This window comes from Citrus clementina, unplaced genomic scaffold (assembly GCF_000493195.1).
Source record: "Citrus clementina cultivar Clemenules unplaced genomic scaffold, Citrus_clementina_v1.0 scaffold_1, whole genome shotgun sequence".
NCBI lineage: Eukaryota > Viridiplantae > Streptophyta > Magnoliopsida > Sapindales > Rutaceae > Citrus > Citrus x clementina.
The window spans coordinates 22,000,817-22,013,574 of NW_006263303.1; the positions used below are offsets into that span (position 1 = coordinate 22,000,817).

Consider the following 12,758-nt stretch of genomic DNA (forward strand, 5'->3'; position numbering starts at 1 on the left):
AAAATGATGGATGGACAAGAAATCTCCAGAATGCTGGACATAGCCTCAAAAGTACACCCCCCCCCTGCATTAGATGCTGCAGAGACAGACTGGATGGAAGCGGCAAATTGGGAATGGGCAAGGAGCAACTGAAGATATAAGCCACATGAAAATTTCCCCTCCAACAGCAAAGTTAAAATACTCCGAAGCATTTTCAGAGTTGTAGAGTCCTCGAATCTATAGAAAAGTGCTGATCTGATCAATTGTTCTAGGAAAGGAATAGATTGAAGTTCAATAAGACCTTTGCTCATCTTTGAGACTAATTCGAAAATACTTCTCAAAATGAATACTTCCAAGTATTTATATAATGACAAAACATTTGCGCTCTTATTTCTTTCAAAATCCTTAGAGATTGAAGGTAATTTCATAACCATCCATTGCCAACTACCCACCAAAATATTCATAAACCGCATTCTCGATGAGTTCTGATCATCAGATCCTGACTTCAAAGAAATCCCCTTCAAGCCTCCCTCTGCTGCCTTTGGGAGAAACTGAACCTGATCATCTTCTGGAAATAGCAACATTCTACAAAGTGATACTTTAGCAACAACTCTATTAATATGGTTTAATGACTGCTTAAAGGAGTTAGACTTCACTTCATTAATATCAAAGTCTAGTAGCTCATTCTGTGCACCAGAACAAGGAAAAATGGAATTGAAAAGCTTGATTAACTTCTTTGTTTTCAAAGAATCTCCATTCAAGGCAAAATGATAATGCAACAAAAGGACTGTTTTCCCAAGAAGACTGCCATTGACAAGATTGAGAAGTTCTTCAGTAGATGATGGAAAGAACCCATCATATTCTTCCTGGAATATGTATCCAGACACAAAGCTCTTCCAATTGCGGAAACCACTTAACAGCATCCTTGAATAAAAAGACAGAATATCCATAAGATGTTTGTGATACTGCTTCTCGAATTTCAAAAAATTCATATTCAAGTATGATAAAGCAGCAGGAAGAAGCATCATGAACTCCTCATCTGAAAAAGCATAGCCACAGGTCCACATCTGACTGCCAGTAAGAAGTGAATCCTTGTTTAAACTACCTACAAGCAAGTTCCCAAACACTGACAAATGCATGGGGCTCATCTTGGTGAATAGAAACAATACTTTAGCTTTTGTCATAGTTGTTCTATAAACACAATGAGAAATCATTTCTATCGGAGTTTTTACTATGACCCTCGACATGATCAAGTTTAGTGGATGAACACTTTGCATATAGTTCTGACTGTAGATGCAATTTACAATTTTCAGCAAGCATGTATCTGCCAAACCCAAATCAAAATTAATGGCAAGCTTGCATACTTCAATATAGATTTCCTCAATGTGGTTAACACCAAAGCTGTTCTCTTCAGTTTCCCATAGCAAATTATAAGATGCTCTCTTCTCGACAGGCTGTTGTAAGTAATTGGACAGAGCTTCAAAAGTGCCACCAGCAATGCAAAATCCAACAGACAGTGCATATACATTGCATGATTTGCAAATGGACATTTCATTCACATCAACTTTACGGAACATCCAATGAACTAATTCAAGAAGCTTGAGTGGAGATATAAATCTTATCAAAGCATGCAAAGCATAAAATGCTGGAAGCAGGGGTAACACATCTTCAGTTGCAATGCACAGATCAAACTTATCCCTAAGCTCCAGAAAAAGCCTCCGCACTAGGGTATTGAAAGCTTTCACAAGTGACTTGCAGACACCATTGTCGACTTCTAATATGGTATAATGGTCTGTGCATGAAGAAAACAAGTGGTCTAGAGTTGCAGTCAGCATATCGAGGACATGACGGTCTATCTTATGAACACTTTGCTGAGTTAAGCTCAAAAAAGTCTCCAAATTGTGCCCTAAGTTTCCCACTGGCAATTCCAGATCACAGCTCAAAGGAGAGGACAATGAAGCAAACACTGCAGGATGGCGGAGTACAGTTTCAGCCACTTCCCACACATTCTCTGCTGACAAATGGAGGCCAACAGTTTTAGGGTGTCCAGGATTAGGCTTCAAAACCAACAGTTGAGTAAATACATTCTTCATCAGAACTATGCAAATTTCAGAAAGTTGTAGGAGTTCAGCTGTAGGTTCATCTCTATAAGATGACTGTATCTGAAAAAAGCAAAATAGCACAAGACGCAGATAGGAAATGAGACAATCAGTTCTCCAATCAGACAATTTATCCAAAAGCAAGTCTTGTACTTTTGAGGGTTCTGATAAATAAGGAGCACCAACAGTCATAATTGCAGGAAACATCACATGGAAAGGTGCCTGTTTCAAAAAGAAACTAAGCGCACCAGCAGCAGACTCATTTGCATCAAAATCAATGTTACACAGCACTTCTTCATCAAATGAAGAATGAGTAGGAATTCTACAGACGTCAAATTCTCTGACTTCATGACGAATCGTGGATACAGCAATTTCCAGACCAGAAAAAAACATTTCAGGCCATAACTTAGAAGCATTGGCAAGAAAACTTTGTTCAAGAAAAATCATTGATGGCAATAGGGAGGCAGGAACTCCAAGAAGGTTATGAGAAATAGTCATAACCAAAGGAAAACTCTTCAACAGCTCATCAGGTGTTGTACACAACACTGCAGAAGAAAAGGCTTTGGTAATTCCAGCTATTTCAATAGTAGTCCCACTGCTTAATTTTTTTTTTACTTCACTAAGTATATTCGCAAAAGAACCATCAGTAGGCACAGCTTTTTTGTCAATCAAAAACATGCAACAACCTTGTTGACTGGATATACCCAGGGAGAAGAGAAATAAACTTTTCAATGGCCTCCACTCGCATAAATAATCTCCAGAATCATCATCCGCTGAACATCGATCCTTGAGTCCCTCAGACAAAATTGATTCAATCAGAACAGCTAGTGATCCTGCATCTACCTATCAAAATTAAATTCTCATATTATCTCTCATACGAGAAGTATGCAATTATAATAAAAAACAGAATACGCGTACCTGAGTTTGCAGAAGATATTTCAATGTATTGCTCACATATAATGATATCATGGACTTCTCCAGCAATGAAAATGTTCCAGATTCAGAATTGAGTAATCTTATACACTTCTGCAGGACACATATGATGAGGGGGCTGAAATCAGGAGATAAATCTGTTAAAGAAAGAGAAAATCAGTAAAGAAATGAGGCAGCATCTAGAATAAAGTTTATGAGAAGCACATAGAACCTGAACAAGGATCATTTTTCCTTCAACATTTATTTTAAAAGACATGATCTGCTTTTAGGACCATAAAAAGTACAGCCAGAAATTTGGAAAAAAAGGGGAGAGAAAACGAGTTCTTTTGCAAAACATTTCTTTTAATATAACACTTTTAAATAGAACTAGTCAAATGTATCAAGTAAGATCACTGGAATTAGAATGAATTGAAAGTTGGAAAGCCCAAAAAGAACAATCTTTCAGCCAAATAATTCTTCAAAGGGTTTAAAAAACACTCTAATAGGCCAACAGCCCTGACTTGATCTCTGATCAATTTCCTGTATGAAAATTCATCAAGCCACGCCCATAATCAACAGCTCACGTCAATACAACACCCAGGTAAGATGCAGCAAGAAATGAAAAAAGTATAAATTTACAGTTCATTTCTAAAAGTACAACTACAAGTACAAGACAATGTATTACATATAGGAAAGAAAGTGTATGAATTACTGACTACCTTTAAAACCATTCAAATGAGTATGATGCTCAACAGTAGCCCAAAATTTGAATACGTTATTCCCAACTGTAGAAATGGCATCACATAAGAATGAGATAACAACTCGAGACAAGCTCTGTAGTACTGCTAACCCTTGTTCCTCAATACACCACTTATTTCTATTATAACCCGGCAAAAATAAGAACCATGTGCCAATTTCATTTATGTTTCTGTCAAATGCACCAGTACTCAACATGGCTGCTTGAGCCAGATTATATGCTTGATGCTTTATCTCACTAATTGGTGAAAAAATTAATAAGTTAACAAATAGCTGAAGATGTTTGTACATCAGTTGTGGCATTCTAACAGGGATTCCACTCCTTGTAGGCCAATCAACATATTCAATCAGCAGTGACAGTATAGAGCACTGCAGATTAGTTGGTAATGCTAAAGGATCAGTGAGAAGATTCATGAAAAAGTCAAATGATCCCTCCAAAACAGTAGGCATCATCCGCTGCACAAGACAACACAAAAAATTATTTAAGAACTTACGCTAGAAAATAGTTAATGATTGACACAAAGATTCAAACAAAACCAGAAAAAATCCAAGCCAGAAATTGAGGTTACCAATTTGTTATAGAATTAGTATGAGAAGATAATTTTAACAGCAGAAGGGTTCATTTCAATGAGATTGCATAAGTACTTTGAAAGAACATTGGAGAAGTTGACGATCATGAACAATGGTGGTAGTTGAAGAAAGCTCGGATATGAAGAATATCCCACAGACCCCCCATCCTGACATAATCTGTTAACAACAAGACAAAGAGAATTGAAACTTACAAGATAAAACTTGAGAGTATCAAGAATCTTTGACTGGAAGTATATATCTGCATCATTGAGAGCAATGGCAGGCTTGGAGCAAAGATTCAAACCCCAAATTTCCAAAATTGCACTCATTAACTCCTTTTCAGTATCCACACCATCCACAATAATTGTATCTGAAATATTTTCACTGCCCTTCGGTATAGTAATTTGAGCATCCACATTCATCCCACTAATAATAATATCTGTATCCTCATTCAGGAGGGTAGTTTTTAATTTCTTCCTCCCTTTGCTCTTACATTCTAAAACATGTGCTGATTCAGCTTTTCTCTTCAAATGTGACTCACGTACTCTACTTTGGCTACTTTGCGAGGAAAGGAGAGTCAACAAAACTTGCGGATCAGGAAGCAAAGTTCGGACTTCATTCTGAACCTCTTGAATAAGAGATGCCCAATTTTGCATGATTTGATTGCTAGAACAAGAACTATGGTGTAAAGCACTTATGAAGGAATCCAACAACTTTAGTGCCTCCAGAAGAAGCCTTAAAGTTCCATGCTTCACAAGAACATCAAAGTGAAGCAACCCCTTGTTGATTACCGACCGGCTGAATGGTCGAGGACATATGCAACTCAAGATACTCTGCACATCAGGATTATCTATGGAAGGGGAATCTTGAGATTGCGTATCAAGGAAATCAAAACAAAGGCCCATGCCAACTGAGGAGAGCAGGTTTGCTGCCAGAGAAACACTTGCAAACCTGCAAGTGCATCAGTTAGCACACAGATGTGGAGGAACATGAGAAAGAGAAATAATAATCAAACAATCAGAGGAAAGGTCAATAGATCATGCAGCAATTTATAGAAAGCTGACCAGTTAGGTGATGAAAAATCTTCAAGGTTGTAAGGGAATTCACTCATGTATGCTGAGGCCAAGGACGGTCTCCCTTGAAGAATAGCCAAAAGTAGATCTCTATGATAACTGATCTCTGTTGCTTTTAGCTTCTTCATAAGCCCCAGTAATCTCTTTGGATTACCCCTTAATGGATTTGGTTGTCTCTTCAAATCCGACATCAAACCATTGCAAGGATCAGTGCAGACAGTAACTAGAACACTGTGGGCTAACTCTGCAGTGGGCCCACCATTCTCCCTACCAGAGATACCGATTAACTGTTCCAGAGTAACACTCCCGAAGAGAACACTCCGAAGACCTGGGGGCACTAATGAATCTTCTGTAATGACCCTATTTTGCAATGTAGACAAGACATAAACAACAATCTCGTCTTCATCATTCCCAAGTCCACGAAGCACACCAGAATACATTTCCTTCTGTTGAAGGATCCACCTCAATAATCCTGGTTTCCCTACCTCCAAAAATGCCATTGCAAACCTGACAAATGACTTCCTTGTCAAGTGCTTTCTTTTCATTTCACTCCCCCTCCGTTTATACTCTGCAAGCTTTGAAAATACAGGAAGCTTGAAATCAAATTTCTTTGCAACCTCAGAAGCCAACCCTGAGCCACGTCTAACAATTGATGCCATTAGCAAAAGCGCTGCATTTTGGCGCTTCCCTTCTTTGCTGTTCAATTCCTTATATATGTCATCCATCTTTTCATCAATAATCATTCGAGCAAACTTATCGATAACCCTACTAATAGCAATTCTTTCCTTATCATTCAGTGCATACATTCCATCAGGATGACTCAGAATAGCAGAAATTAACGAAAATATATATAGCATCCCTGGTTTTCCTTGTCGTAGCTGCCATGCTTCCATAAGCTCCGAAAACCTATTGGAAGTGTGCACATATAACCGCAGCAATTCACCTCCAGAATCCCCTTTCAGTAACTTGATAAACTCCTTGATAGCATCTGCACATATTTTTATTTCCAGTGCATTTATATTATGTAGCAGTTCTTTGAGTTTAGCTTCTTGGTTCACTTTGAAAACAAATTTTGGAAATTCTTCTTCCTCCACGTCACTCTCCTCATTATCATCATCTAACATATCTGCGATTAATAGAAAAAACACAATTAAGCAATTTGGTACACTTTCATCATATCAAAAATAACTTCAAATAACTAGTTTTTCAAGTTATCAATCAAACATTATTTTCTGTTTGATGGATGACTGAGAGGGCAATAAAACCAATAAGTATAAAATAAAATTAAGAGGAAAAAAAATTAGTTAGAGGCTCTGATGCAGCTAATTAACTACAACTCGAGGGAATGACTACAACGAAAATTGATTGAATCATCACAAAAACCCAAATGTGAGACTTTTTTTTTTTTTTGTGATACGGAATTGTGTGAAAAGAAGCATTGGACCTTTAACAGCTGATAGTGAGCTGGGTTCATCCATTGACGAGAGAAGAGGATTTTTCAGCTATTAATGTCCGAATTTATTATTTAGGGTTTAAGGAAAGGATTAGGGTTTTAGGAGGCTTTGTCATGTTAGAAAATGGAGAAGCTCGGCTACAGATGATTTCAAGTCTCAAAATTGGGCCAAGGCCATGAATCCTCGAGCCCAATAACATCGGCTCACCCTATCACAAACCCGCGAGTCATCTCTCTCCACGTGTCCCTCGCCGAATGTCCCTATAAAATGCCAACGTAGCTCGAGATTTCCACCTCTAGTTCTCGCATTACCCTCTCTTCTAGGGCTCAGTTTACCCTCTTCATCGGATCTCGAAAATCAATTAATAACGCTTTAGTAATTGATATAACGATGATGCAACAACCGCCATCACAGCCTTCCGATCAGACTAGCCAGTACCAGCAGCAACATCAGCAGTGGATGGCGTATCAACAGCAGTCGCAGCAGCAGCAACAACAACATCAAACTCCGGTGCCACCTCCGGTTGGATGGACTCCGCAGCCGGTGCCTCCTCCATCTCAGCAGACGCAGCCCTACGGTGTCGCCCCCGATGCTTCCTCCGACGGGATCCGTTCTTTGTGGATCGGAGACTTGCAGCCGTGGATGGAGGAGAGTTATATCGCCAGCATCTTCGGCCATACTGGAGAGGTAATAGCAAGTATAACGATGCTTTGTAAAGATTTGCTGATGGTAAAAATTTGACTGTGTTAAGTTTACATGGATAACGAATTATGTAACTTTTGAATGGGGTCATCGCATTTACGGTTTCTATCCTCTGGATTAGGTCTAGCATCTGTGACTTAATGTTATCACTCAGTGTGGGTGTTTGCAGCTTTTCAATTAACGATTTATTGGAACAATTTTTTATTAATCCAGTACCTTTTTTCAGATATCTAAACTTAATTAAATCCAAATCCTTATCAAAACTTTGCATAATTACATTTGATGCGTTATCTGCCAAATTGATTGGCTCATTATTGAGAAGGCAGCCCAAGTTTTTTATAAAACATTCTGACAGTATTGTATTTATTTCAAAAACAATCTGAAAATTGAATGATGTATTATATGATCAATTTATGTTGATTCCTAAAACACTGTGATTATGATTCAGAAGCTGCTGTTAATTGATTTGCTTAATGAATTTTTGGTTCCAAAAGCTTATTTTATGTTATAATATACAGAATGGTTTTATCTTAAATTGATCAATAGGGTCGCAAGATATCATTTGCTGGTAACAATGCACATATCATGTCATGGAGATCTGTGAATATGTTTGAAGCGCAGACATGGTAGAATATGATGTTCATCAACTGTCTGGACCCATGGTAGCATGCTACTTGTGTGATAATTTTTTATTCCTTCGAAGACTTGACTTTGATTCTGGAACAATTTTTTCCCCCCTGGAAGAGGGCACAAGGATATAGGCTTTTGCAATATTTCGTGAGGAATTGGATGATTTTTCAGGCTTTTTTTTTTTGGGCCATGCGGGGAGGTTTTGGTTTTGGGAATCTTCATAATCCAGATTTTTCATTTTTGATGAATTGATTGTTAGCTTTTAGCTCTTCCTTGAATTGTCTGACTGCTTGTTCATCTTCTTTGTATCCTTTAATCCAATGATTTTTAATGAAGTTCCTTTTCTGTTGTTATTAAACAAAGTGTATGTGTTATATATGTTATGTTTGGGGATGTGTACGTCTCTAACTATGGAGTATCGTGTTTTGTTTGTATGTAAGTTGTGTGTTTGGTTTTCTTATTTAATTGAATAATCAATTGTGGACATGTATAATAAAATAACTGTACGAGTGTGTGGCTGTGTAGTCAATGTTAATTTATGATAGTGGTTATACACAAATGGATCATCCAAACATAAAATATATAAAATATTTGAGATTCAAATTATTGTATTACATGGCATGTTTTCTTCCTTGTCTACCTCTCTTCCCGACTGTTTTATTGAGTGTTGCTTAGAGACATGTTTGTTTGCTTACAGTTTGTTTCAGGAAAGGTTATTCGCAACAAGCAAACAAATTTTTCAGAGGGTTATGGTTTTATTGAGTTTGTTAGTCATGCTGCTGCAGAGAGGGTTTTGCAGACTTTTAATGGCACCCAAATGCCAAGCACTGAGCAAAACTTCAGACTGAATTGGGCAACCTATGGGGCTGGTGAGAGGCGTCAAGATGATGGTCCTGATTTTACAATTTTTGTGGGAGATTTGGCTGCCGATGTAACTGACTATGTGCTACAAGAAACATTTAGAGCTGTCTACTCGTCAGTGAAGGGTGCTAAAGTGGTCACTGATAGAACCACTGGACGCTCTAAGGGATATGGTTTTGTGAGATTTGGGGATGAAAGTGAACAATTGCGTTCCATGACTGAAATGAATGGCGTGCTCTGCTCTACTAGACCTATGCGGATTGGGCCAGCTGCCACCAAGAAAGCTGCCACTGGCCAGCAATATCAGAAAGGTATGTTTGCAGTTGGTTATGCGGCTAATGTTTTGCTGTAATTTCCATGAGAAAGGTGTTTGTCTTTTGCTATTATCTGTTAAATGTTTGTCCTCTACCATATCGTGCTTTATGGTAAAGCTTTACGACCATTTGAAGTCATAAGTTGAAGTTTGTTGATTATATGCAACTATTTTAGAGGTGAAGTTGTCAAACGGTATTCTAGATTGACATTCATTCAGTTAAGCAATTGAAGATATGCGGAATTTACGAAGTCATTTCCTTCCAGTAATTGCCTTTGTAAACTTGGGAGCATTTAATTCAATTGAAACATGCATAAACTTATATAGAACTCATGTTGTCTTAAAGCAGGACACCAAGAGGCTCTCATTTTGAGGGAGCCTGGAACTGATTTCGGGTGAAATGATTCCACTTTAATGCGTGGCCTCATTTTAGGTCAGTGATTTTGTTTACGTCAGAAGAATCTTCACTTTCTCGTGGCATTTATTTCCTACATTCCTGAATTTCTTTTCCAGTTCCTTATATGTGGAGAGTACCAGTTATGTTCCATTTTCCAAAGTTCTTGTCCTTCTTTCTTTAATTTACGTAAATCCAAAAGAACTGTTGTTTATGTTGTCGTGGACCAATTTCCTTTACAGTTACATTTTTTCCTTTGATTCTGTCGGTTTGCAAGTGTGCTTTATTTATTAAGAAAGAAAGCCTGCTAAACTTCAGACTTGAAGGAACAGCCTAGCTTGAAGCCGCACAAAGTGGTCGTTGATACAGTTGCTTTCATGTTAATGTGCACTGTTATCTAATCCCTCGTAGATAGGTTGTGCCATTGGCCTTGTAATTTTGTGTTTCCTGTCTATTCTTCTCGTCTACTTATGTGTCCAGCTAGGGGGTGAAGACTTGGAATGCACTTATTTCACATCCTCTGTTATATGCACATTTACTGGATTTATTTCAGAATATGCATGGTTGTTCCTGCACAATAAATCAAGAAAAAATACATGTTAATTATTTTATCCAGCTGTTAGTGCTTAATTTTTCATGCAATTGTAAGTTAATTGTATTTGTTTCTTCTCTTAATTTGCCTGTGCTGTTCCGCCTACAAGTCCATTGATATTAGAGAACAAAAATCGATTGATGCTGCATAATCTGTTTGTGTGCAATGTGTGAATTCATTTGGAAGTATCAATCTGCATGATTTTATTATTATGCATAGGAGAGCGGATAAGCTACAATGTTCCATGATGAAACTTTTCCTTGGTTATAGTTGGTATTTCTCAGTTTTTTCCTTTACTTTTTTTCTACTATGTATTAATTCTGTTTTCTCTAATTCTAATTAACCTGTGCTGTGTATTAAATGTCTTACAATCAAATTAATTGTTAGTGTTTGTTATTTACAAATAACAAGTAAGACTGTCAAAAATGTTCATCATGTTTAGTCATTTGAATGTGTGAAAATAAATGTGGTTTGGAAATGACAGACCAGTTACATGCCTAGGCATGTGGGGACAGGAATTCTGGTTAAGAACCTTGCTTAATGTATGTTCCTGACATATATTTGTCATTTGCAGCTACTTATCAAAATACCCAAGGAAGCCAGGGCGAGAATGATCCAAATAATACAACAGTGCGTAGTTTATTTTATGTTGATACTAATTAAGTTGTTGCTATACTTGAGTGACATTTCAACCTCTTGAGTGCAGATATTTGTTGGGGGTTTGGATCCTAGTGTTACAGATGACATTTTGAAAACAGTTTTTGGTCAATATGGTGAGTTAGTTCATGTGAAAATACCAGCGGGCAAGCGCTGCGGGTTTGTTCAGTTTGCTAACAGGTAAGCAGTGGACTATTTTGGTTTGGTATATCATGCGTACAATCTGTTTTCTTGAACTTTTAATCCTTCATGTGATGTACTTTAGAACTTGTGCGGAGCAAGCACTATCAGTTTTGAATGGCACCCAATTAGGAGGACAAAGCATTAGACTGTCATGGGGGCGTAGTCCTTCAAACAAACAGGTAATGTGATCATCATCAAGTATTTCAGCGTTTTTTGTTTTCAGTGCACGCTTTTATATGTATGAATATTAATAGTGCCCATCAATTTTGGTTTGGCTTTGATCAGTCGGATCAGGCCCAATGGAACGGTGGTGGATACTATGGTTTTGCACAAGGATACGAGGCATATGGATATGCGCCTCCTACCCAAGACCCGAACATGTACTATGGGGGCTTTCCTGGATATGGGACTTACCAACAGCCAGGGTCTTACCAACAGCCACAGCAGGTTAGTGAATTTAATGTTTCTCACATCATTTTTTAATTTTTTTCTTTCTATAGTTTGGTAATTGATAATAGGGATATGAGTTTATAGAAGTTAGATGGCTTCCTATGGTTGTTTCATGGTGTGAACTGTATGCTAGCAATGTACAACATAATTTTGTGAGTGATAGGTTTGCTGGGAATTGGGGATGTAGGGGAAACATTGTTCTTCGGAATTATTTTCCTTTACACAAGTTAATGCTTGCAGTTGGGTTGTCACACCGGGCTGGGGAATAGTTTAACAAGTTTGCAAAGAATCTCATCACGTGGCTAGTGCCTGATGTGCTGTCATTTGGATATTACATACCTAAACAACTCTTTTCAATCCCAAATTTCTGAGTGTTTTTTTTCGTTTTAAAGTTTAGATTAGCACTTGTGGGCTATAAATGTCAAGAAGATTGGTTGTGCAAGCTGTGTTTATGACATGCACATCTTGTTTCTGTTGATTTAACAATATTCTTGCTATGTGCAGTGATGTATTTATGGTGCAAGTCTTGAAGCTGGGGTAGCCATAATCAAATTGAATTTTAGGAAGGTATTTGTTGTTTGGTTGTTGAGGATGATGTGAGTGCTTGGAGATAGTTTATTGATTTTTTTTTTCTCTTTTTATTTAGTATCTGCAATGTTGTGTATTTGAAGCATTTATTTATGGGATTGGTTGTAGCATGCAGACTAGATATTGCAGTATTTTCGAACTTGATGTTATTGTTTATCATTTGCATTTTGCTGTTTAATTTTCTTATTGTGATCTATGTGATGTTTAATTTTCTTATTGTGATCCATGTGATGTGCGTGCGCTGGAGTCAATTTGGAGTTGTTTCAGTTGCATGACATTTGCTTTCAATTTTAACGAGGCAAAAATATTGAATAAGCACTGTAGTTGTGGTGTGAGTATATGTATAGATTGCCCTTGTATTATATTTGGAAAATCTTGGCCACTATAGAGAAGAACAAGTGGGAAGATTGATCAACAGGGATGTTGAGCAAATTCACTGATTGGAAAAACGGTCGCACCCGATTTTAACTTGTGCATAAGCTATAGGAGGTAGCAATGCGAATAACCTAATCATATTTGAGCGCTCGTTTAGAAACTTTAGATAA

General features: G+C 37.6%; 2 protein-coding genes across 2 annotated transcripts in view; one reads left to right on the forward strand and one right to left on the reverse strand.

Annotated features, from left to right (window-relative positions):
• Positions 1–6,950, reverse strand: part of LOC18054913 — a 13,024-nt gene extending 6,074 nt beyond the window's left edge. The window contains exons 1-6 of the mRNA XM_024177875.1: positions 6,834–6,950; positions 5,381–6,515; positions 4,529–5,267; positions 3,710–4,202; positions 2,997–3,148; positions 12–2,921 (exon numbers count right to left, since the gene is read on the reverse strand). Coding sequence (XP_024033643.1) covers positions 12–2,921; positions 2,997–3,148; positions 3,710–4,202; positions 4,529–5,267; positions 5,381–6,515; positions 6,834–6,867 — 5,463 coding nt within the window. The 5' untranslated portion in view covers positions 6,868–6,950. The remainder of the gene's footprint in view (positions 1–11; positions 2,922–2,996; positions 3,149–3,709; positions 4,203–4,528; positions 5,268–5,380; positions 6,516–6,833) is intronic.
• Positions 6,951–7,144: 194 nt separating this feature from the next.
• LOC18054916 (polyadenylate-binding protein RBP45C) lies at positions 7,145–12,397 on the forward strand. The gene is made up of 7 exons (XM_006452250.2): positions 7,145–7,530; positions 8,873–9,347; positions 10,910–10,965; positions 11,042–11,172; positions 11,258–11,354; positions 11,461–11,622; positions 12,130–12,397. The coding sequence occupies exons 1-7, from the start codon at positions 7,234–7,236 to the stop codon at positions 12,130–12,132; spliced, it is 1,221 nt and encodes a 406-aa protein (XP_006452313.1). The 5' UTR covers positions 7,145–7,233; the 3' UTR covers positions 12,133–12,397.
• Positions 12,398–12,758: the final 361 nt, after the last annotated feature.